Here is a 26,784-nt window from a genome sequence, read left to right as displayed (position 1 = left end):
ATGTATCTATACTTACTGGTGTATTCTATAATTACTGGTGGAAATTGTGATGCAGTTGTCACTTCTTACCCATGTTTTTATGCATCTTGAAAAAAAGCTGGCAGAATATTGCTTTGGCGAAAGTTACCAGAGATGTACTCATAAAAATGTTATATAACTCATGCTCTGGGTGACACAGATGATAATGTGTGAGAAAATATGAATACTGATTACTATGTTGAAAGTGATTCAAAAGATTGAGATTCTTAGTGTAAAGAAATTTCATAAATATCCCTTAATCAATTAATTTGCTTTTTTACGAATGCATAAAAGTGACATATAATAAAAATATTTATATTTCCATATGTCTAAAAGAGCTCTTTCAATGGAATAACATAAAATTGTAAATAATGAAAAAAAATTGTGGCGATTTAATCGGTAGCATTTTTTTTAATGGTACATAAAATAATGGCTCATTTTATTATTGATGACTTCTTAGATTGGATAAGATATAGTATACTTCCACATGGGTTGCTAGTTCTAATCTAAGTCCACTCAGTGGGTCCTCTTTCGTACCACAACCACTCAGACATCTCCTCTAGGACCTCCTGAGATCTTTCCATACTGCAGCAGTGGGCCTCCAAAAACCTGCTCCAGCATGATTGTCTGTTCTGATTGATTGAGGCCATTTTCTGTGAATGAACCTGAGACTTTTGACAAGGAACATGGAAATGTCTGACATCCATGGTTGTTTGAAAATTAATTAACAAATGGAGATGCCAAAACAAAACTTTCCAAAAAGGTGTGCTGTGAAAGGGTTATAGCTGTGTAAGGAAGGAGGATTCCATAGGGCAGTGATTCCTCAGCTTTCAGGTGGCCTTGTGACACCAGAAACCCTGAAGCCCCACTAAACACTGAAGCTAGATACAAAAATAGAAATACATTGTTCTACCCAAATATTTAAAATAAAATGAAAGTTCATTTAGGTATTTTGTTGCAAATCCAACAGCTTGATCATAACGTAAGCATAATAAAATACCATTTAAAAAAGACAATTTTGAAATTTGCATATGGGATTTGAAGTACTCAGTAGTTCTTAATCTTTAAGTCCTATTCAGTGAAACAAAGAATTTAACACACATATTCACACACAATGGCAATTACAACAACAAAAATACCATGCAAAAAACATCAGGAAAAAAAAAAAAGTCTTCCATCAGGACTCAAAAAGACCAAGACACAATGAAAATGTAGTTTACGAATAGGAAGTTGAGTATTGAACATAAATTTGATACGAAGATAAAATTTCCAATAAGAAATTATTATTTTAGTCTAGAACTTTTCACTCAAGATTAAGAAAAAGAATATATTAGAAGAAATGATCCAACCAAATAATCTTTACTGTGTAAGAAGTACTGATCAAAATGAAGCATTTAGCTGTTTCCATAACCTTTGTGTCAGCAATTAGCCTTTATAAATCTATTACAGGAATTTGGAGAAATTGTATAGAGTTAATAGAACCTTGCTTTATACTCAAACTTGATGAAGACAGAAGAGTTAGGTTTGGTTATCGACCAATCGATGAAGCAACTCATGGCTGTAAGCTACCCTGGCATTAAAGAATATATTACTTAGCCTTTCTTATGAATACTGTTTCCCTAAGCACATGGAGTAATTGAATAAAATAGGAAAATGTGTCCTAGTTCATTTTTAAGAGGAAAATTGGTTTTAAATTCATGTAAATTGAGATGGTCGGAATAATAACAAAAAGTATATAGTGTAAAGAAATCATTGCCTGCTGGATGGCAGGGCCATGGAGCAGCTGTCTGTTATCACAGAAGTGATACCAAACACACAATCACCTCAGTATCTCTGTCAACAGCAAAACCTCAGCAGCAAATATGGTCAGATTTTAAAATCTGAAGTTTAGTTATACAGGACAATACAATTAGTATGCAATGGCACATACAAATAAAAGGAAATATTTAAATATTCTGTACAATTAAATAATTACAAATCTGCATACCCAAGCCCTATGCCCATAATTGGATTCTCAGTTGAATGTGGAAATATACTTTTAGAAAATAAACATGGAAAACTTGTTATGGTCATCATGTTCCTCCAGTCAATTTTCTCCTGCTCATTAGTTCATGTACTAAAAGTTTATTTTAGTCTAGGGAGAGGCTGCCATAAACTACACTCCATCCCGCTTTTCTTTCCATTGGAACAGGCCATCTGTGGTCTATAGAAAGGAGACAGAAAGGTAACACTGACTCATTCATTGAACATGTGCTAGAAGTGTAATTGAGGCAAATCATTTACATTATCTCTAAATTATTGTTGGCATAGGTGGCGATGTACTTTTGTGTTTCACAAACAATAGTGATGGAAACTTCATTTTGATGTTATATTATGAGATCTCAATGCTTGAGTACTCTGTCACTAACTCTACATAAGTCCTTTTATTTTATGTTACTTTATTGTGGTATATTTACATGTATCTCTTCCAATAGTGCATATTATTGCACCATATGCCAAATGAACAACCTTGTATATATTATAAATATTTGGACAAAATTTAGAGGGTCGCTAAATAACAGTTCCCTAAAAAACAAACAAAACAAAACAAACAACAAAAAAAAACCTTTTCTTATTTGTATTTATTTTTAAATATTAAATTTATTTCTAAATGGTTCATACCTTCACATTGGTTCAAAAATCATAGCTATATAAAACATATTCATTAAGAAGTCTCATGATTACCATTGACGCCTTATCCTAAATCCTTCAGCCCTCTCATAGGTAAAAAGTTTAAAACATATTTTGAAATAATTTCAGAATTACAGAAAAGTTGCAAAAATGGTACATGGAATTCCTATATTCCCTCACCCAGCTTACCCTTACTTTAACATCTAATATAACCATGGAACTATTTATCAAAACAGAAATTCACATTGGTGTAATATCATTTTTCGCCCCACTAACATTTTTTTTCTTCCTTTTTCTGAATGCAATCCTAGGTCTCATATTGTATTTAGGTATGTCTCCTTGATCTCCAACACTTTATGACAGTTCCTCAGTCTCTCCTTATCATTGATAACTCTGATATTTTGAAGAATACTACTCAAATATTTTGTAGAATGTTTTGTTTGTCAATTTGGGTTTGTGTTGTGTTTTCCCATGTTTAGACATGTTTAGACAGGTTATGGATTGTGTGGGAAGAATACTATTGAAGTAAGTACCCTTCTCCTGGTATCACATTGGGCTGAGGGCCAGTATTGCCAACCACTGGCAACTGCTTTCCTCCCTATCGTCTTGCTTTTTCCCTCCTGTCATATAAATGGAACCTTATGATATGTAGCCTTTTGGGTCTGCCATCTTTCACAAACTGTTAAAGAGAAAAGTCACAGGCCCCAAAGTTGTATCACTTATACTGAAGCCCATGATACCTAAACTAGATTTAATACATGACCTAATTGTTGTTGCAGCCTTTCCCAGAAATATAATCTTAACCAACCACTCTGGAATATTCTGGTCAACACCAATGAGGTAATCTGTCATGTGGACCCTCTTTTTCTCCTATAGAAAGAAGAGGCAATCTGGATGATGAAAACCCTTGCCATTCCCTTCCCCCCAAAAACTTTCTTGGTCTAAAACTAATCCTTTCTTTTCTTTTGCTAATAGTTCTTTTGTCTCACCCTTCTTCCCATAGAAACCTTCCATTTTGGACAACCACTCAGAGCACCAGGTAGTTGCCAGACGGTATGAATCACTTGATAAAGCCAATCAGATCTTCACATTTACTTGGTTGAATTTTATTTTGAACATAACAAAATGCATTTAAAATTCATCCTTGTTGTTTCATGAATCAGTAGTTGATTCCTTCTTATTGCTGAATAGTATTGCATTGTATGTATGTACTATAGTTTGTTTATTCATTCATCAGTTAGAAGCCATCTATGTTTTTTTCCTAAATTTTAGCAATTACGAATAGACCTACTATAAGCATTCATGTACAGGTTTTTCTGTGAACATACGTTTCATTTATCTTGGGTAGAGAACTTGGAATGGAATTGCTGAATCATAGGTATACATCCCATTTTATAATAAATCTGCAAAACTGTTTTCCAAAGTGGCTGTGCCATTTTGCATTTTCACTAACAAGAGTTCCAGTGGCTCTGCATCTTTGTCAGCACTTGATAGTGCCAGTGTTTTTGTTAGACATTCTAGTAAGTGTGTAGTGGTTTCTCATTGTGATTCAATATGTATTTCCCTGATGGTTAATGACATTGACATTGTTTTATATGCTTATATGTCAACTATTTACCTTCTTTGATGCAGGATCTGTTTCTATCGTTTGAGACTTGTTTTGTGTCTGACATATCGTCCATGTTTGTAAGTGTTACCTGTGCCTTGAAGAGAACATATATTTTGCAGTTATTGGAATGGAATGTTGTCTGTGTCATTTATTTGATTAAGTATTTTCTCCAAATATTTCATATTCTCACTAATTTTTTTCTGCTTGTTTTATCATTTTAACAGCTGTTCATTTTATCAGCTATTGAGAAAAGTGTATTAAAATCTCTAAATTTGTGGCTTTATCTAATACTTAGTATTGTCAAACTTTGTTTTATATAGTTTGAGGCTATGGTATTAAGATTCTTATGTCTTTCTGTTGGACTGATGCTTCATATATTAAAAACTACTTTTTAAATATTTAATAGCCACACAACCTTTCTTATGGTTACTGTTTATATACCACAGTATTTTCCTATCACTTAGCCTTTAAATATTTGTTTTAAAAAAAAGTATGTATTATATAAAAGTATATAGTTAGATCTAGTTTTTTAAATCTGTGATAAGTTTAAAATTTTTAATCGGTGTGCTGATTCTATTTAAATTTATTAAAATTACTAATACATTTGGGTTTAAGTGTACTGTCATGCTGTTTGTTTTCTTTTTACCCTGTCTTTCATTGTTTCTTCTTTTCTAACGTTTATGTATAATAAGCTATTTGCATTATTCTGTATACATTCCTTGTACTAATTTTTCATTACTACCTTAGATATTTTACAATATGCATCCTTGATTTTTTTTAGTGTACTATGCACCCTTGCCTTTTAGAATATAGCTTAAATACCTTTATCACATCTTGAATAATGCAAAACTTTTACTGCAATTCACTTTGTTTATCCCTCTTCTTTTTAGGTAGCAGCTGTTCATGTTATTATGGTCATATATTTTTACATATCTTATCAATCCTATAAGACACTTTTATCATCATTTTAAATAGTTAATAGTCTTTTATATTTTCTCATATATTTATACTCCCCCATGCTCTTCATTATTTCTTTCAGTCAGTGTTTCTATTTGGTGTCATTTTCACTCAGCCTGAAGAACTTCCTTTACTATTTCCTGTGGTCTCATTCTTCTGTCAACAAACATTTTCACCTTTTGTTTGGATGAAAGCATGTGCATTTTACCTCAATTTTTAGAGGATAATAACTCTAGGTATGAAATTCTAGGTTGACATTTTAAAAATACTTTTACATATTATATAAGGTGTCATTACATTATCTCCTGCATTGTATACTTTCTGTTCACAAGTCAATCTCAGCCTTATTGTGATTCTTTGAAAGTAATGTGTCTTTTCCTCTGACAGTTTTATGAATTTTTTTCTTCATCATTGGTTTTTACCAGTTTGACTAGTATGTGCTTGAGTGTGGCTTTCTTTGTATTTATGCTGGCTGGAGTTCTTTGAGCTTGTTCAATGCTGTCTTTGTTGGATGTATTCATCTGAAATATTTATTTCTAGAAATTCTTGGAAATTAGCTCTTGAAATATTTTTTTTTTCTTTCCGCTCTTGTTCCTCTCTTTCTGTACATGTAGTTTAGATTATTTGACCTAGTTCCAACTCTTACATTCCGGTTCTTTTCTTTCTGCTTTTCTTCTCTCTGTGTTTCAGTTTAGACATTTTGTTTTGACTTTGTAAGCTTAGTAATTCTGTTTTTTGCTGTTTCTAGTGTGATGTTACACCCATCCAGTAGATACTTAATATTAAATACTGTATGTTTATTTCTAAAGTTCCTATTTGACTCTGTTTTTAAAGATTCCCATCTACTGTTGAAATTATCTTTTTATCAATTTTGTCCATTTCTCCCTTATTTTTCTTAACATATTAATCATAGTTATTTTAAAGTCCTTTTCTGCTAACTTTAATATCTGGATCATTAATGGATTTACTCCTTTTGTCTAGTTTTTTTTAGTTATTATGAGTCATATTTTTCATTGCAACTATGTATGTATCCTTTTTATTGTATATAAATGACTCTAGAAGCTCCAGATGATATTATTTTACCCAGAGATTATTCAGCCTTTCCTGAATTAGACAGAATGCATGCAGAGCTGACTATATCAACCAATCAGACATTGAGCTGATTTGTAGTTAAATTCAGTCTGTGATTTGTCTTATTCTTAGGGTCTTGACATCCTGTCCTTTTGATTGAGATCCTGGAAGATCTCTGGGCCCCTTCTTTCTAGAGGGACTTTTTCTGCTAAGCACTCCAAAACTGGGGGATTTCAATTTGCCTGTGAGAATTTTCCTATCCACTCCCATGGTCTTTTATTTGCTACAACACATAGAAAATGTCCACAGGGAAAACTGACCATGCATTTGAGTTTCCTCTAGATTCAAAACTTTCCCATTGGTCCCAATGACTATCAAAAGCTTTGCTTGTTTCTCTTTTCCCAGTCAAATCCCTCTGTTGAATCAAGTCTAATCCACAATTTGTGCCCAGAATCAGCAAATGCCTCAAAGAAATAAAACAAATAACAGTCATCAGCTGGTTTTCCTTCTCTGACATTTTAATTTGTCTGATTCTTCACTTTCGGAACGTTAATCTGTCATGGTCTCCTACATTTTACTCTGGAGCAGAACCCATTTCACAGAATTTCTGAACTTGGAACAGATGTAGATTAGTTTCTGAAACATGATTGAAGCTGAAAGATGTAATCACCATGGGTGTTGATAGCTGCGTTTTCACCTGTTGTGGATAAAAACCTATCTATAGTGAAATAGATAAAATATGCCAACAGATAAAATAAGCAACCAACAGAAAAAGGAGTTCTGATTGTATTCCAGAATGCTGGTTGTTCCTTATGTCCAGCTGTATCTCTTTGTCCAAGGGGTTCAATACCTCTTTTGGTTTTGAGGAGCCCCACTCTGCTTGAAACAAATTCTCTCTTTTGCTTTTAGGTGAAATTGGTTTTCCATTACTTGCAATAAAAGTCTTAATTAATACTATACTTCATACTATTACATGTATTGACACAAATAGTAATGTTAGTATTATCATTATTTTAGGTTTTTATTTTTTAAAGTTTACCATGTATTTCCCTATTTTGCAATAATGAACTGTTGTGACATCTTGCTGCACACATGCTTACCTAACATAGTTTCTCATCCATTTCTAATGTGAATCTTCTAATGTTCAGGGGTCTTGGAAATCTCATAGCCAAACACATTAAGAGTGTATACAAAGTAAAAAGTAAGATATGAATCTGGCTAAAAAGAGCTCTGTCATGCATAAAGTACAAAAGTTTTAGTGCATTGAAATTTAGATTTTTTTTTTTTTTTACATTCCTGGTTTTAGCAAATTCTTAGTAGGTGAACTTGCCAAACTGTTGATTTCTGGTTAATATTTCCTTTAAAGAACTTTATTTGAATAACTTTCTCACCAGGAATAGGCCTCTTTTTCTTTGGTCAGTTACTGACCCATGGGGGACAAAAGGGGGTTCAATTATATTCAACACACGGGGGGGTGGGGGTAGAAAAGCAATTCAGTTTTTTTTTTTTAGGTTATTTTTCTAACTTATATTCTAACTAACATGGCAAAAAAAAGGAGAAAAGGTAATGCCACTGTATTCAACATGTTACATCTATAAAATTTTTTAAATCTTTAATTTATTGGTACATAACAAAGATTATTTTGGAAAATTAAATAGCTATGAGCAGTGATGTTACCTCACAAGTGAGAAGAAGTAAAGCCACAGACAGGATTTTTAAAAGGGCTGCCAATGCTCACCTGTGTGGCTGACTCAGTGTAAATCATTGTAAAGAGTTGATCCTTGAAATTAGAGAGATTTGGATTTGAAAATCAGTTCTATAACCTAACAGCTGTGTGATATTGGCAGTTACTTGATTTCTCTAAGTTTCAAATTCCTCATCCAGAAAGTGAGGATGATAATAATTCCTAGAGTTGTTATAAGAATTAAATGAGCAAATGCATGTGGAATGTATAGCATAAGGCTTAGTACATAGTGGATAATGATTGTTATAAAGGATATTATAAAGGATAATGATTGTTATTCATTAATTAAAGGTGAAGAAACAATAAAACAGCTTGGCTTTTTTTTTTTTTTTTTTTTTTTTTTTTTTTTTTGCAAGACTGGGACTAATCACACAGAACGATGCAATTTTTCTTAGTTGAACATCAGGCAAAACCCAATTTCTATTGCTTCTTTCCTTAGGCCAGTGGACAACTTCACTATTATATTCTTTGAATTGATTTTTCCAGAGAGACTTCATCTTGAACAGAGCTGCATAATGATGCTGCCAACTTAAAGTAGCAAGTTGTTTCTAAGTTTGGTGGATTTATTGGCATTGTTTTTCCATCCAAAAATTTCTTATTATTGTGACATCCCATTGTTTTTCCAAGAAGAAAAAAATCAACACCCATCTCCCCTATGTAACCTGTGCTTATATAACTTTGTTTTAGGTTAGAAATTTTCTTCTAAAACCTAGGTCTTCAGCCAGGAAATATGTGATTGAGACCTAGGTTGGGAACTAGCTCTTCTACCACCATGTTTCCCCGAAAATAAGACCTAGTGGGACAATCAACTCTGTTGTGTCTTTTGGAGCAAAAATTAATGTAAGGCCCGGTCTTATTTTACTTTAATATAAGACCCAGTCTATAATATTATATTATATTATATTATATTATATTATATTATATTATATTATATTATATTATATCATATCATATCATATCATATCATATTATACCAGGTCTTATATTAATTTTTGCTCCAAAAGACGCATTAGAGCTGATTGTCTGGCTAGATCTTATTTTCGGGGAAACAGGGTAAGTACCATAACACAGATACCAAGTCAAAGGCCCAACATGGGGTCAATGAATAGCAACAGGAACCTGAGCCTCAGAGCGTCTGTAACCTCTGGAAGTTGTCTGCAAAAATTGTATGCATACATCCGTATGTATGTATGCAAATGTTCTTTTATCCGAACGTTTCCATAGTTTCATCAAACAAGACAAAAGTAAGACTTTACTTTCATTATTACCGATAAGCTTTCAAAGAATAGTTACTGGAGGAAATATAAGAGGAACCTAGCAAAGGACTAAAACTACACTTGAGGATGTACAGAGCTCAAGGTCTGCCCATTTCCTGGGTGGGAGCTAAAAAACAAAAACAAACAAGCAAGCAAAAAACAAACAGTGGCCATAGATTGTGGAAGCAGGACTTGCAATAAAAAGTAGCTATAGCTGTCAGGTCCCCACATTTTGTGGTGAGGGACTGCTTGCAAATTTTTCAAGTGGTGGGGATAGAGGGTGTGAGATTGCATTTCCCTTTATTAGAGGGGCAAAGCCACTAGAGCGTGAGGGGTCCCGCTATTTTATTTCAGCAAGGCAAAGATAAATTCGCAGGTTCTTTCTTTCTCCTGTGCCTAGACCTGTCTTAAGAGGCACTTTCTGGGAAGTTCAGGGAAGACTCTAGGGATGCTGCAAGCATGACTCGAGTGAGTGCCCCAGACCAGAGGGCTGGCTGGCTTCCAGCCAAGGCAGAGTTCGGTTGCACCAGGTTCTGTGAGGTGTCTATTGTGGTTTCCTAGAGGTGGAGGAGGAGTCCACAGCGCTGGGTCTAGTTAGCGCCGAGCTGCAAATTTGGAAGTCTGTGCCTGCTCGCATTTCACTGCATCAGCAGCATGGTATCTTTCTAGCGTTGGCGAGGTCTCTGCGGCGCGACGCTCCTCGGGTCCCTGTGCAGCTCGCCACCGGCTCAGTCTTCACGTCTGATCCGAGCTTCACTGGGGTTCTAGCGTTACCCTCCCCCTCCTCAGCTTTTGCTAAAAATCCACCCCGGTGAAGCTGATGAGGGGAGCACATTCATGCGCAGTTTTGTGTGCGGTGGTCAAACAGGAGCTTCTTTGCTTCCAGCTAACTTTTGCTGCGCCCTGATGCCCCATCTCGATCCCCGTTCCCTTCTTCCCCCTCCGGCTGTCTCTGTGGGCTGAATTTCCCAAAAACTTTAGCGGACGTTTCTTCTAGCGCAGCTGGGGACCGCGCCTAGGGGCGGGTCTTCTGCAGGGCCAGCCCAGGCAGGGACAAATTTAAAGATTCCCTGCTCTCTTGACTGTTTCACACGCACGCACCCATATGAAAATACTTACATTTTATATGCATTTAATGTGCAAAAGGAGTGAGTGAAATGCGGTAACAAGTTAATGAAAAGTGGTTCTCTAAACTCTGTCAAAATCCTGTCGGTTGATGGCTGGGTGTGTTCAAGGAAGTCTTAACCAAAGTCGGGGGTCAGAGGGTGGAGGATCAAACTCCACCTAGATTTTGCAGATTCCACTCTGTAAAGCAGTAATAACGTGGCTGGAGAAAGCCACAGGTTTCCCCATCGCTGAAGCCAAATCCTAGAAGGAGCAAGTAGTTTTCTCCTTTGCACGCTCCTGGAGCAGAAATTGAAAACTAAGAGGCTGCGTTACTAAAAGGCAGCTTGGAACATTCCGCTCTGCCTTCCTCTGCCTAGCATCCCTTCGACCATTCTTTCGAATCTTGCCCGCTACCCCAAAATAGCAGGAGAATTGTTTTCTGGCACACCCTCACTGCAAACACACGCACACACACACACACACACGCACACACGCACACACACACATTTTTTGCTCCATCCTGGCCAACGCCCCCACCTAGTGGTTTAGGTTCGCCTGCTTTGCTTCCCTCTGCTGTGGTTTCTAAGAGAAAGTTGCAGTCTAGGTAGACACCTGATGTGGGGGGCTGGAATGGAAGGACGGGCAGGACCCCTTAAAACGGTGTGCGGTGAGGTTTTATATTACCTGAGCAGCGCTGCATGCTAGGAATCAGAGAGAAGAGCCGATGGTGCCTTTTTCCTCAGCGTGACTACAGGCAGCCCAGATGCATCCAGAGGATGTCTTTGGGGAGCTGCCACCTAGTTCAAAGAGTACCCTCACTCATAATGCATGGATGTGTTTTGTTTTCTTCATAACACTTAACAGTACATGAAAGCATGTTAATTTTTTACGTGTTCATGTGATTATTGTCTTTCTGCCTCTTCTAGAAGGCAAACTGTTTGAAAATTGGGTCTGGGTCTCTACCCCATTGGCTGTTATATCCTTGATGCCCAGAATTCCCGGCCTAGAGGAGGCACTCTATTTTGGCCTGCCTCCCTGGCTTAGAAATGGGGAATTAAAGTAAATTGGGTTAGGGTTGTGTCAGCTTGGGTAAAAAGCTCTTCTTTCAAAGGATCTCAATTATTCTTTTAAAACTGAATGGATGTGCCAGATAATCTCCGGCTCTAGACAGAATGATACTCTTTAAAATATGCTTACACTTAACCTGATAAAATCAATAACAATGTAGTGGGTTTTTGTTGTTGTTGTTGTTGTTTACTGGATGCATTCTACCTGCCCAACACTGAGGTAGACCTGGTAACTCATCGCTGGGATCACTTAGCTTTCCAGACTGAAAATACATTGCACTTTTTCTTTAAACTTTCTCTGATTTGTATTTCTACCTTACATCTGTTAAGTTTGGAGGAGGATCTGAACACAAGGGATCTGCTGGGGGCTCATGGGACCTACTGGTAGTGCTTGGTGCCGCATATTGTGGATACCCCGCAGTAGTCCTTGAAGGTGAAGGAGAAACTGGTGGCCATGGCCCCAGAGCCCCAGAGCCGTTGTTTTCATTGTTGTTGTTTTGTTTTGTTTTGTTTTCTCCTTCAATCCTAATGACCTTTTTTTCTAAGCAGGTTGTGGAAGGCAAGTGCTCACTGCGAACTGTTTTCCAAAGGTAGTGAACTGCTGAGTGGCTGAGGCTGGAGCAGGAGGATGGAGAGAAAGGTTTAATTTCACAACAGTGAGCCTATGCTTGTGATACTTTTACATTTCTGCAGACAGCTTTTTTTTTTTCTTGTTGACTCACAGTTAAAGGGGAGGGATTGAAAGAAAAGCACATATTTCTAAAACCAGATATATGAAAAATTAGTTGGTACTGTACCAAGAGTTAAGTATGACTTGATGCCCGAAGTATGAAATGTACCGTTGGCCTTTTTCTTCTAAGGCAATATGACTGGCGCCTCCTTCTAACCTGGGTGTGGCCAGAGGGCTGGATAAAATTCCAGAGCTGTGAGGTAGGGCTGGCTCCACCTAGCTCTGGACTGCCGGGGTTTGGGGGACGCAGGGATTGTGCCTGTGTCCCCAGCTGAGAGCGTGGGTCTAACTGGACCGGAGCGCAGCAAGCTCCGAATCCGACAGAGGCAAGGACAGGACGCCCTCATCCCCATTCTCCGCCAAAACTGCGGCACCTGGGTGTCAGGATAGGAAGGGGATCCAGGGCGTGGGAAGTGGGGAGAGGGGGCGGTAGGACCCGGCGGGAGCTTCTTGGCCAAGGAGGGAACCAGGCGGGAGGAAAAAAGGGAGGGAGTAAGACGAGGGGGAAGGTGCTGGGTAGCCGGCATCCTCACTCGCCGCGCCGCACTGCAAGAGTTGCACGCCTTGGGCGGACCGGACCTGTACTCTATAAAAGGAGCCCATCCGACCCGAGGCTCACATGCTCCTCCCAGGCTGGCGCACGCCGCTTCCCTTCGGCTCCCGCAGAAACCTACCCCTTCCCTGCGTGCCGCGCTAGGTACCCCAGACCAGTGCGCTCAGCTGCTTGACTCCGAGCGGTGCCCGTGAGTCCGAGGTGTCCGCGGCCGCAACGCGGTACGAACAGCCGCAGCCCTAGCCCCGGAGTTCCCCCTCGTGCGGCCCCGTCTCCGCGGGACAGCTCGCCCGAGTGGCCAGCGCGTGAAAAGAAGGGAGGGCAGAGCTCCGGCGAGAGGCGCGGCACAGCGCGGCTCCCAGACTTCACCCCACCCAACTCTGGCGGCCGCAGTCGCGGCAGGAAACTGCCACAGTCTGGGGAGGGGTGGGGGGCGGGAATGCAAGACCAGGACTCCTCGCTGGCCTGCACGCTTTGGTCTCAACAGCTAGGAAACTCCTGCGGGCCGACTCTGCAGATCTAGGGGCGTCTGGGTTAGGAGACGCTCAGTCCCGAGCAATTGGGGTAAGAGACCACACCTGGTTAATGCTCCCTCCTCAAGCAATACATCACCCTCTACTAGACGCCCGGGTGGAAGCCGGAGCCGAGTGGGGCTCGGTGGGCCAGTGCTTAGCAAGACCCGGAGTGGAGAGGAGCAGCCAGACCCGGCGGCAGCGCAAAGCGCACTGGAAGTGAAGGTGACGCGCTCGCCTGCCTTGGCTGCCGCGCCCTTGACCTCTAGTTACAGCAGGGAACCGGGGTAGAGGAGTAATGGGCAACCCGCGGAACTAACTGGCAACCAACCAGGGGACAAGACTGTCGTCTCTTTCGCGGTCATTCCGTCCTCTCCCTTGCCCGTTCCATGCCCGAGAGCTGCGCTCTGGAGCTGGGACGCGAAAAGATATGGAGGAAACCAGCGCTCAGTGCGTCCCGCCGCCGCCTGCGGGCTCCCAGACTGGGGTTTCTCAAGCTAACCTCTCTAATGCTCCCTCCCACAACTGCAGCGCCGAGGGCTACATTTACCAGGACTCCATCGCCCTGCCCTGGAAAGTACTACTGATCGTGCTGCTGGCGCTCATCACCTTGGCCACCACGCTGTCCAACGCGTTTGTGATCGCTACGGTGTACCGGACGCGGAAGCTACATACCCCGGCCAACTACCTGATCGCCTCCCTGGCAGTCACCGACCTTCTCGTATCCATCCTGGTGATGCCCATCAGCACCATGTATGCGGTCACCGGCCGCTGGACCTTGGGCCAGGTGGTCTGCGACTTGTGGCTGTCTTCGGACATCACCTGTTGCACTGCTTCCATTCTGCACCTGTGTGTCATCGCCCTGGACCGCTACTGGGCCATTACGGATGCCGTAGAGTACTCAGCTAAAAGGACTCCCAAGAGGGCGGCGGTCATGATCGTGCTGGTGTGGGTTTTCTCTATCTCTATCTCGTTGCCACCCTTCTTCTGGCGTCAGGCCAAAGCCGTGTCAGACTGTGTGGTGAACACCGACCACATCCTCTACACCGTCTACTCCACGGTGGGCGCTTTCTACTTCCCCACCCTGCTCCTCATCGCCCTCTACGGCCGCATCTATGTAGAAGCCCGCTCCCGGATTTTGAAACAGACTCCCAATAAGACTGGCAAGCGTTTGACCCGAGCCCAGCTGATAACCGACTCCCCCGGGTCCACGTCTTCCGTCACCTCCATTAACTCGCGAGCTCCCGATCTGCCCAGCGAATCCGGGTCTCCGGTGTACGCGAACCAAGTCAAAGTGCGGGTCTCCGACGCCCTGCTGGAGAAGAAGAAGCTCATGGCCGCTAGAGAGCGCAAAGCCACTAAGACGCTGGGGATCATTTTGGGAGCCTTTATTGTGTGTTGGCTGCCCTTCTTCATCATCTCCCTGGTGATGCCTATCTGCAAGGATGCCTGCTGGTTCCACCTGGCCATCTTTGACTTCTTCACGTGGCTGGGCTATCTCAACTCCCTCATCAACCCCATTATCTATACCATGTCCAACGACGACTTCAAACAAGCGTTCCATAAACTGATACGCTTTAAGTGCACAAGTTGACTTGTCAATTGCAGTGGGGTCGCCTAAGCGGCCTTTGGGGACCATGTTGTGTCTGGTTCCACAGGTAGGTCGACTCTTCTTTCACTGTTACTGGGTCGGAATGAGGCGCTCTCTTCTGGGCAAGGGCAATGGATCCTGAGAAGCCAGGACAGCCCTGAAAGAGAGCGCGCGCGCCCTGAAAGGAGAACTGTTCAAAATAAAGATAGAGCTTCCCTGCTGAGGAGGAGGCTCCTTTTCTCCCCTCAAACCCCAGGTTCAGCACTGACCCTGCGGCAGCCAATCACAAGGGGGGTTTGCAACTTTTTAAAAATCCATGATGGAAAGGTGATCCCTGCCCTGCTTTGGTGTCATGGATGACGCCCTCTAGAACCAGTGGTACATGTAGTTGTTGTCTGAAGAATGCCTGAGACAGATACGTGCAGCCTGGCAGTCCTTGAACTAGACATTTAATACCCTGTGTTTTGGGGAGAACTTTGTGTTACAGCTTCATTTGAGAACGGTTACTTTGGCATCCTTCAGTCTTTAGTTTTTGTTTATTTAAACTTGGTTGGAGAAACTTGTGGATTTGGTGCTTCAAACCCAAATGAGTGGCTTGGATGGCACAGAGAAACCTTGAAGAGTTAACAGCAAAATTCTAATGTTAAGATCTCTATTTTTAGTATAATTGAAACTATATGGGGTTGGTGGGCGGGAATGGGAAATGGGAAGTGTTAAGTTGAGAACCAACACCTATAATTGTTTGTTTTCTGCAGATTTGTAATTTTTTAATTCCTATTTAGTGACTGTCAAACCACACTTCTAACAACTCAAACAAAGCATTATGTGTGCTAGTGCCAAAGTCTGTAGATTGCTTTATTTTTCCTCCTAATTTCTTGTACCTGTCATTTTACACATTTAAATCCCCATAAATGGAGGATATGATGGGTGACTCAGCCCAAGCTGCTGCCCTGTTTCTTATTAATGCAATCGATTAAATGGATGATATTAAGTACATACTGCTCCTTTGCAAGGGAAGTATCTTTATTCTTTATACAATTGAATAAAGAATTTATTCTTCATACAATTCAATTAGCCACTTACAGAGGCTGATATAAAGGAGATTGATGAATAGGAATGGTTCTTAAACAATTAAGGAATACGGGGCAAGAGGAGGATGTATACTTTGACTTGTAAAAAATCTTAAATGCATGAGACTTTTTTCTGATAGTCATTTGCACTCTCCTTCCCATTTGTAATTCCTTTGTGTGCTAACATGTAAAGTAACTAAGAGAACTAGATCCTTTCTCCAAGAATCTTCAAAATGCAGTAAGAACCCTAAAATCTATTAAAGAAAAAACAAAACTTGTTTCTTTTCACTTTCTATTGAAGTTTGGGTAGGAACAAAGATTACTAGAAAACTACATGCAAGGACTTTAGAAAAGCTTAGAGAAGCTAAAATTAAGCCTGCTTTCTTCGTAACTCACAGAACCAAACCTCAGACTTACTAGGTAATCATTAAGCTGACAAACTTTTGAACCTTGGAAATTTGCCCCTCATCTGATACCCCAATGAGTATAATAGCAGTAATACTTTAAATTTATCTGTCTTTTCAAATTGCAACAATACTTACTTGTTTCTCAGATTCACTCTGAGGACTCCCCAACACAGGGCAAGATTATACACTAAAAGATGAAAAGTGCATTATATAAATAAAAAGGAGTAGCCCTGAAGGTCATCTACACACACACACACACAAAATGTATATGTGAAACATAAATATGCCAAAGAAGATTCACACTCCCTTCTTCAGAGAGCTTTCTGCCGGTGGTACCTTTTGTCTGCAGAAGCAAGTTTGTCTTTGTAAAATGAATTCGTTGGGACTTGAAGCACCCCAGTCCAGACTGTTAGACAATAGATGCACTGAGCTGAAGAACACTGCCTACTGTGCAGACCTTCACTCTAGAGTAATGACTCTTGATAATATACTATTCAAAGGTTTACACATAAAATAAGTAAAAAAAGGGAATTTTGATCAACATTTACACTAGTCACTGGAGTAAGATAAAATTTTAGGAATTAGATAATCCTGTATTTCTGCTGTATCCCCAAGTTTTTGTGTGTGAGTATGTGTCATTTCTCCTATGGAGAAATCTAGTTTACTACTTATAAGAATGTGCATAAAGCACAGGATTTATGTTACTATGTTTTTTTGTTTGTTTATGCAGGTGTGTTTTCTTTGGGCTTAAGAAGCAATTCAGTTAACTTCTAGGCACCTGAGAAGGAAAAAAAAAATAATTGAAACAGTCACTTACAAATGATTTCTTTATTTGGCACCTACATTGAATGTGTCCTTATAGTAACAAAATATGGTCAATTTAGTCTAAGGGAATGTTTACCTTTTTTTGTAGGTTACCCACCTAAATTTTTGCTTGACTATTTGGCTGAACTGACTGGATTTGGGGCATATTATGTGAAGTAGAAGCTTGCAAACACTTGTATTTATAAGAGATTTAGAATCATCATCCAGCATTGCACATTGTTATGCAAAGTGTATTATTCACCCAGGGGTATGTAGTTAAGAATGTTAAGCTCCTTTTCAGTTACTGCTGTCTATAGCATAGTTTGTTTCATAAACTAGACATATGGCTTTTCTGCAGACCATAAAATGGGAAATGGAAATGTTTAACTTACAAAGAAATGAAAATACATTTTCATTGGCTGTGGTAACAAATAACATTTTCCATATTGCTTAATTGCACAAATTTTCACACAAATATGTGAATGTATACTCATCCCAAAATACCAATATTGTCTTGTGTTTCTAGGAATTCTAGAGTTTCCTTTTTAAGAATGGACACTGCACCCATGAATGGATTGTTACTGAGTTCAACAAGTTTCCTACAGAACAATGTTCTTCACTTTTTCTCTCTATTATCTTAGTTTTATCTTCTTTAACCAGGAAACCCTAAGAGGACTATAATTCACTCAAGCAGTAAAATCTCAGATTATGTGTTCCATGGAGTTGTTATGACTGAAAATTGCCTTTGGTATTCTACCTTTCAAAAATTGTGTATTTGGAAATTAAATTTAGGTAAATAATAAAATAAAAGTCCTTTTTGTGTTCTAAAAATCTTTGGGTAGTAATTCTATTTTTATGGAAAGATTGGTTAATTGGATTCTGGGTTACATTTAGGAGTGTGAGCCTTCCAGAGAGAGTAATTGATGATAAAAGATTCCGTGGTAGACTGACATGTACAGCCATGATTTGGGGGATGTAGTTTATATCTGAGGAAGAATTTAAAAGGAATTAGACAGATCATGCTCTCACGTTCTGCAAAGAGGATAAATCAGGATCACTATCACAAGAATTTTCCAGATCAGCATTCTTAGAGGTAATGTTTAGTCTTTGGTCTAGGTAGTAAGATTTAAGGTACCATATGGTTCTTGAAATACTGAAAAAGGAAAAGGAGGAATTGGATTAGAAGCAGGCTTGGGGGAGATATAAGAGGAGGAGACTTATTAACCTGAACACCAGAGAAGTCCACAGAAAAATAGTTGTCAATTTGAATTGCAAATAGTTGTCAATTTGCATTGCAAATAGAGCGTGCTGTAGCTGTGTGGTTCTCCTTCTCCAATGCAGCCTACTTGTTTGTTGCAAAGACTAGAGACTATGTAAAGCACTTACCAAAATACCTGACACTTTTGGGCTCTCAGCAGATGATACCTTCTCTTTAGCCATTCTTTCTCCATTGCCTCCTTTGTAGATACATTTTCTGTAACACAAAAATAGAGGACTATTTGAGAAAGTTTCGCCTGGGGAAGACCAAACTAGGCAGAATGGGAGAAACTTGGCTAAACTGGAAGTGACTGAAGTTTGCAACTTTTCACTCTTACAGAGGCTGCCATACAGACCAAGGACCAAAAGGGAACATGAGAGATGGTTTGCATAGGCTCTAGTGGCCAAGAGGAAATGTCCAACTATTTCATTTCATATAGCATCCTCGTATTTACTGTTAATCTCTCCTTTCTCTTCCTTGTCTAGAGATTTCCAGCTGTCTCCCCAGTGTCCAAATTCCCTCACCCCATCTACATCTTTTCTTGATGTCTCATTTTTCCACTTCTCTTTTCTCTCCCGTGCAAAGCCATGATAACCAATGATAATGTGTTGATCAACTCTCATTTTTCTCTGGAGGAGTGATTAAGTAGTCCAGGGTTTTTGCATTGTATAAAAGGAAATTGTTAACCCAAGTTAATGTGTAATTTATGAGGGCAAAAGATTTCAACTGAGGCATCTACTGAAGTTTACAGAAGAGAAGAGGCTGGTAAGGGGACTGGTGAGGGAAGTGAAGCTTCACTTTCTTCAAAGCCCATCCTTGAACAGTCCACCAGGGGGCAGAGTGCCCCTGAGTTGTTAGAGGATGCGGGTGCTCACCATTTGAAATCTTAATTCCCTCTTCCTGGGCACTGCAAATGGTGTTAATGTCTCTAGACTCAGTGAAAACAAAGATCCATACGCCAAGGAAAAGAGGGCTTATTATTTATTTCAAATAGCAGATTTTTCAGAACTGCAAATCTGGATAGAGGATCCCTAAAACCTAAAGTTTTTCTTTATGTATAAAGCTTAATTTTTTTCTTCATCTCTAGTTCCAGGATAATGGTAAAATCTTAGTAGTTTAAAACATTGTGACCTTTGATGGGTATGGCACTGGGTAAAGTCAGAGGTTAGAAGATAATTTATATTCAAAATAAAGGGCATTAATTATTTACTTAAATATATATATGTATATATATATATATATATATATATATATATATTTCACCACTATGTTTTCTCATCACAGTGTTTTTCAAAATTTCATTGATTTAAGGTTGATATATCCATAGTTCAAAGGCAAAATACTTGCCATTTAAAGAGAGGGCTGTTTTTTTGCACAGAAGTAAGGTGTACTCTATGTCAGTTTTTCCCAGACGGTAGACATTCAAGTCTGTGTAATTTTGGCATTTACTTTAAAAACAGGCATATATAAATGTGAATATAATCTTATGTATCACAAAAAATGAATTTCTGTGTCAGGAAATGGATTATATAAAACGAGAAAACAATTGAGATCATACCATTGCATTCTTAACTGTTACTCCCTAGTGCTTTCATTGTCCCTGAAGGGGAGTTTTCTATGTGCCATTTCACATATCTGATTTCGAAAATTAAATAGGACTTTCAAAGTCAGCATCCACATTTTAGGATTATACTAGGATTTCCATTGCTCCCTGAGAGAGAGTCAGTCCCTGGAGTTGGGCCAGCTGACAAAGAGACTGTTTTAACACGAGTCTGAGCATAGTTTGTAAAAGAAAATGTCCATTTCTTTGGACTCATTTGTACATATTTCAAAAGATAGAAGAAATCCTTTTCAAAACTACTAACTATATGACAAAACAGTCTTATAATATTTCTTGTACTTAAAGTGAACAGATGGTGATATTGGGATCCATTTATGGTAAATGCTTAAAAGAATCTATGCATGGCTTGCTTAAATGATGCATGAAGACATGAGTCACATCCTTCCTGACTCTGTGGGAACATTCTAAGCATTGGCCTTTGCTTGGTCATCCCATATTGGGATAACTCGATTTTAGGGTATCTTTTGCTCACGAGTGTGGCGACGAGACTGCTGTGGTAGGGCGGTCCACAAAGGCTTAGTGACTGGGTCCAGGAACTGGGCGCAGGGCACTTTTGTAAACACATCTGGTTGTCTCTTCTAAGCCCATTTGCTAATCCAGTTCACGATCATGTATGCAGACCTAGAGCTCTCCCTGTCATTCATGAATTCATTCTTATTCTCTTGAATTATCTCAATGGGTTCAGCACTGGGCTGATTTGATTTTGTGGAGAAGCAGTTTTATGGCTCTTTATCTTTCCACCCCAGTCTTGCCTGGCTGTGAGCTTGAACCCCACTCTCTTTTTTTGCTGCTCCTCAGAGACCTTTCCCACAGAGTGTAACATGTTGGTGTAATCACACATGGGAAGATGGGAATCAGCTGGCATTAAGGCTCCCCCCACACCCCCTGCCACACACACACACACACACACACACACACGTACACACTCACACATTGGGAAGTTTAAAATGCAAGAGCAAGTCTGAAGTCAGAAAGAACTGAGTTTAAATCCATGCTTTGTAAACATTACCAAGTTCCTCTGTAAATGCTCGTATAACATACACCACTATGTTTGCAGGTAAAATTAAACGGGATAATGCAATTGTTTTCAGCATTATCTACACATTTTATTTATCAGGAGAGCTTTAAAAATACCTTTGCTCAGACGCTGTCTCAGACTAATTAAATTATATTATCTAGAGTAGGACCTGATATTTTAAAAATTCTGTTCACGTAATTCTAAAGTATGGCCGGGATCAAACCCACTGATATATGTATATAGAATTCTTAGGATATTTCTGGGCACAGCACACTCAGGACCCGTGAATGTGAAGTGGGTCCCGGTCCCTGAATGAAATGGAAAGTTTTTAACAGTGGTACTTCTCAAAATGTAATGGACATAGAAATCACCAGGGAAATTGGTTAAAATGCAGATTCTAACTCAGTAGGTCTAGGGTGAGATTCTGCATTCCTGACAGGCTCTCAGGAAATGATGCTGTTCCATGCCCCACACTTTGAGTGATACGGATCTACACAAAGACATAGCTTAGTTATCAAGCACTGGACATTTCCTGCGAATATATTTTAAAAAACCCAAAACAAACAAACAAAAGCAACATAAAACTTGCAAACGAGAAATTGTGCTCTTTAATGTACAGTAGATTGTATTTTCCTGACTTGTTCACATGGTATTCAGGTCTCAGCTTCAGCAGCTGTTAAATGTTTCCCCTTACATGCTTTCTTCCGGGTGCTTCAAATCTTCAGTCTACCCCAAAACCAACAGTTTATTTCTGGATCTGAATCAGCAAATCAGGACCCTCAGATATAGCCATTTGTTTTTATTTTATATCACTGTCAAATAAGGGCTTTGTCTTGTATTAAATACACACACACACACACACACACACACATATATATATATATAGAGAGAGAGAGAGAGATACATATATATGCATATATATAGATAGATATAGATATAGATATATAGACACACACATATATATATATATCTCTCAAATGATAAAACAATAAATAAAGCAAAGAAATAACAATTGTCAACATATGCCAAGTGGCACAATTTCCTTGGTAATCTATTTAATTTAGTGAGCCCACTTGGATTTCTTCTGTTAACATGCATACACACACATTTACATATTATGCAGATTTTTTTTTATCTTTTGTAAACACAAATAATTAATCACAGTTAAAAGAGGTGTGCTTTCCATCCATTATATTTGATTTTAATTTTATTTTAGAGACTTAATATCCAGCAGCCTTTTGATTTCATGGAAAGCGCCTCCCTGTTTTTCAGTCCCAAAAAATTTCATCTATTTTTTTTTTTTTTTTTAGTGAAAGTAATTTAAGTTATTTATGAGAAATGTTTGTTGATTTCTTGGCACTCATCCATAAAACTGGAGACATTGTTAAGTTTCCTAAACTTAGGTTGAGAATAAGAATTAAATGATCCTATTTCAGATGGGATCCTTCATGTGGATCCTTTACATGAATGGTGGAAGTTAAATGAACAGTATCAGTGTCCAAGTAGGTTTTTATTCTAGAGTACAAAAGCATAATTTAAAATCTTTGTCTCCTCCGTGTACAATCACGATGCTTAGAGCTGGATTCTAGCAAAGACACATTGCTGGGAATTTAACTGCTTTATTTTAAAAGGGGCAGAAGTTGGGGAGGGAACTAGCGTTATTGAGCACTTACTCTGAGCCATGTGCTTTAAAGAACTGCCCTCCAGCACTGGTTCACATAACACTATCATGGCCTGGGTATCATTGCTCTTTTATTATTATGTTGTCAGCATCACAATCATGATCATGAACAAGGTATTACAACAGTTTCATCCAGTTCTGTGTTTAGAGAATTATAGCAACGGCCCCAGTTGAATAATTTGTAATCAGACTTGGAAAGGAAATTGCATTATTAGGTCTGTTTCACTTAGTCTTTGACAATAGTGTTTCTAAATGCTAATCTGAAGCACTAAAGTAGAATAGAACTTTAGCGATTTATTTATAAGTACAATGCTGTATCTAGGGAACACAGATTTCCTTCTTGGTCAGCTCCCAAAGCCCTGTCTCTCCTGTGTGACTACAATCTTAACCAAGCAGGGTACTCACCAGGCCCACTGACCTCTTCCAGGGGCGTTGGTATATATAATAAAATGTACATTTAAACTGCTGGACATGGCAGTATTAAGTATAGATGCTTCTGCTGTGCTGAGTAACGCATGACAAGAGGTATTTCCCTTTTATGGAAAGTTATTGAAGGATGTATATATTAAAAACTTAGATATTTGGGCCGTTATGCCTATGTTTACACGGAGTCAAATTTCTGAGTAAAAAGTAAGTTCCGGCAAGTAACCAGATGTTTTCAAATATTAGGGTTGTTTCTGTATTGTATAGATAAAACTTCTAAATTAATGCTTACTTTCTCTCTTTTTTTACAGTTGTGTTTTATTAGCACAGCCCCTCTATGCCAAGAGCTTTACATTATTTTCCTCTCCCTTCTCTATTTCCATGCCTCCCATCAAATCCTAAACACTACCACAAACAACAAACCAATAAATACTGAAGACAGAAACTTATCAGTAGTCACAAAACTGACTTAGAATTAAAATATTTAAATATAAAAGATTTGCTTTCATTAAGGAGTAAACATTACAACAGTGAGTTTGCAAGGCTGTGGAATCTCTTCTGATTTGGATGGAAAAGAAACATAAATTGGAGGAAATTCTTCTCAAAAATAACTTTTGCCCTGTACCTGATTGTTATCACCTATTTTTAGTTGAAACAAAAAATACACAACACAGAAACTTTAGTAAATTTGAAATTAGAATCCAGACCCAGGCTAACCGTGGTTCAAATTACAGATCTGAATCTGGGTCCAGATTGCCACTTGCCAGTTGTGTGAACTTCATTCATTGAGCATTCATTTTTTCATCTGTTAATGTGGAGAAAATAGTGTCTTATTCATAGATTGGTTACGAGAAAAGCTACTGTGTGGAAATGGTGAGTCCAAAAAAGTGCTTAAAACATGGTAGGTGTTTACCGGATACTGGCTTCCTTCTGTTCTAAAGATCATGAGTCAGCAGAACTACTTCAAATCCTGTACTTTTTTTCTTTGTATTAGTATGCGATTTGGAACAAGTTATGTAATCTCTGTAAATACCAGTTTTCCTATCTCTAAAATGGGGCTAGTATAATCTATTTTGAAAAGATTTTAAGATTATATAATAAGTGTCGTTTACTTAGATCACACCATGTTTACATTTTATACTATATGTTTCTGTATGATTTTTAAATTTTTTTAGATACCATGAGTATTCGATACCATGAGCATTTAGACACCATCCCATTCATTATTTTGGGATGGTAAATATGTCACTATACTCAACTACAAAACTAGAACTGAACACATATAACTACCCTGCTATGCTTCTTTATGATCACTATGGATTTCTCCACCTTCATGGTGGTGGGCCAGTGTGTCAGTGTGTACCTCTATGAGGGAAGACTGGCAGATACATGGCAGTATGCTTTCCTGGCCTTGTGTAAATGCAGTATCAAGTACCATAAGTGTACACTGAGTAGTTGTTTGTCCACAATAACCCAAACCACTGTCCAGAGGCAATAAAATAATTTTAAAGGTCACTTAGTCCACATTTAATCAAGTCTGTTTTCATTTTTGACTGCTTGTGTTCCCCCGTGGTAGTCATAAAACACAAATATTTGCTATAGCAACTGCTGCAGGCTAGCACAGCAGGGCAGATGGACTTGCCAGATTACTTTCATTCCATACAGGAGATCCCCCTGCCTTTATGAAATGATGCCTGTGACCAATTTTAGATCAAAAGTAGACCAAAACTGGGGGCTTTACACTGTTATTTCATATTTTTATTATTTTAGTTAAAACTGGTCTTTTTCTTAAAGGCAACAGTAAATATACTGTGTAATTATACAACCAAAGAACATGAAGATGATAATCTCCTGTAAAGAAAAAACAAGAAAGAAAAGAAAGACATTATTTATTTGGATTAAAATGGATGCTTCTCTACATTTTTCTTGTTTTTCTGTATGATCAATATTGGAGGTGACCAGCCCTTTCTTATAGAAAGTATTTGAGCAATTTAATCAGTGTAGACCAGGGTTTTTCAACTTTGGCACACTGTTGATATTTTGGTCAGAGAGTTCTTTGTTGTGGGGCTGTCCTGTGCATTTTACAATATTCACCAGCATCCTCGCGCTACTCTCTAGATGTTAGTAGCAACCTCCCTTCCCTGCCAGGCAACCAAAAATATTTTGGCAAATATATTGACAAATGTCCCTTGATGAGCAAAATTACCTCTATTGAGAACCACTGGGGTACATAGTTAAATTAGATATTTTAGCAGGAAATCTATTTAGGAATCTAAATTATTTCTCTTGCCATCATTTTGATGAGACTACCCAGATAATTGCCAAATATTCTCTTGTATACTATGTAGACAAAAATCAAAGAACCAACTTAGCTCTGTTTAATACACAGATTCTAACAGGTATCCCTGAATCCCCAAAAAGTCCAAAGTAGCCTTCAGGGAATCTTTGGATCCCATGAAATTATCTATTTTTGAGTCTATGTGCATTTGCATATTTTCCTCGGACAAGATTTTTTTTTTTAGTTGTAGTAAAATGTATATAACCTAAAATTTACTATTTTGACCACTTTTTTAAAGTGTGAGGGACAAGAGTGTTTGTTAAATTCTTTATGAAGCCCTTGGTCCAAAAAAAAAAAAAAGTTAACAATCATTGTGAACAGTGAACAGAGAACACAATGTAGGGTTATTGAACAAACGTGCTTGAATGCCACCCCCTTCTCATCCTTTAAAAGTCCCAGTTCACTTGCCATCATCACCTCTGAGAAGCTTTTCCTGATTCTTCTATACCAAGGCATTTGGCTCCTCTTTATGCTGTCTTTGCAGTTTTTCTATCAAATACTATGTTTACGGTGATACAGCAGGCTGACAAATGGTTCTCAGGAGACTTCACCAGAACCTTAGGAGAGTAGAAAGGCGAAATTAGGCTGCGACTTCTTTCTTTCTAAGAGCTTTAGGGTTATTCGCCATTGCATTACAGGGTCTGGCACAATGCCTGACTCTTTGTAAGAGGAGCCCCTTAAGTGCTCAGGAAATGAATGTGTGAATAGATGAATAAATGGATGGTTTACTTTTCATGATAATGTTCATTAAAATATTTTTCAACCACATGGTTTCCTAAAAGTCTGTTAGTTAAAAGCATTCAAGTGAAAGAAAAAGTGTGTTACCTTAAAAGAAAAACTACCTATCTGTTTTTAATAAGGTACTGCAAGATGCTGAATCATCAAGAAAAACTAAGAAAGACTAAGACATATCACATAGGCAAGAAGAGTGCACTGGTATATTCTAGGAAGATTTTTAATAGCAAAGGCCACAATTAAGGGTAATGGTACATACGAGCCAAATACTTCTCAGCACCAAAAAGCAAAGTTATACGGACAACTTCATTTTTAAAATGTTCTGCACAATTGCGGTTTTGTTGTCATTAAATGTCCTAAATACAAATGTCCATACATTGGACTCTCATGGAATTATGTGTTCCTTCTAAAAAGGACTACAGTACTTCTGCATAGGAAGATGAGGAAAGATTTTTCTAAAGGGGTAAAGTTATAATGAACTAAATGAGTGTGTTTGGAGGAAAGCCTAAGACAGGAGGGAGGCTTGGCAGGGCCACGGTCCTAC

At 38.7% G+C, this 26,784-nt stretch overlaps 1 protein-coding gene across 1 annotated transcript; it reads left to right on the top strand.

Annotated features, from left to right (window-relative positions):
- Window positions 1-12,814: 12,814 nt before the first annotated feature.
- Window positions 12,815-15,371, top strand: HTR1B (5-hydroxytryptamine receptor 1B). Its single transcript, XM_033102697.1, has one exon. The coding sequence runs from the start codon at window positions 13,725-13,727 to the stop codon at window positions 14,886-14,888; it is 1,164 nt and encodes a 387-aa protein (XP_032958588.1). The 5' UTR covers window positions 12,815-13,724; the 3' UTR covers window positions 14,889-15,371.
- Window positions 15,372-26,784: the final 11,413 nt, after the last annotated feature.

The sequence above is a fragment of the Rhinolophus ferrumequinum genome, chromosome 3 (assembly GCF_004115265.2).
Source record: "Rhinolophus ferrumequinum isolate MPI-CBG mRhiFer1 chromosome 3, mRhiFer1_v1.p, whole genome shotgun sequence".
NCBI classification, from domain to species: domain Eukaryota; kingdom Metazoa; phylum Chordata; class Mammalia; order Chiroptera; family Rhinolophidae; genus Rhinolophus; species Rhinolophus ferrumequinum.
This window is presented reverse-complemented; position numbering and strand designations above follow the sequence as displayed.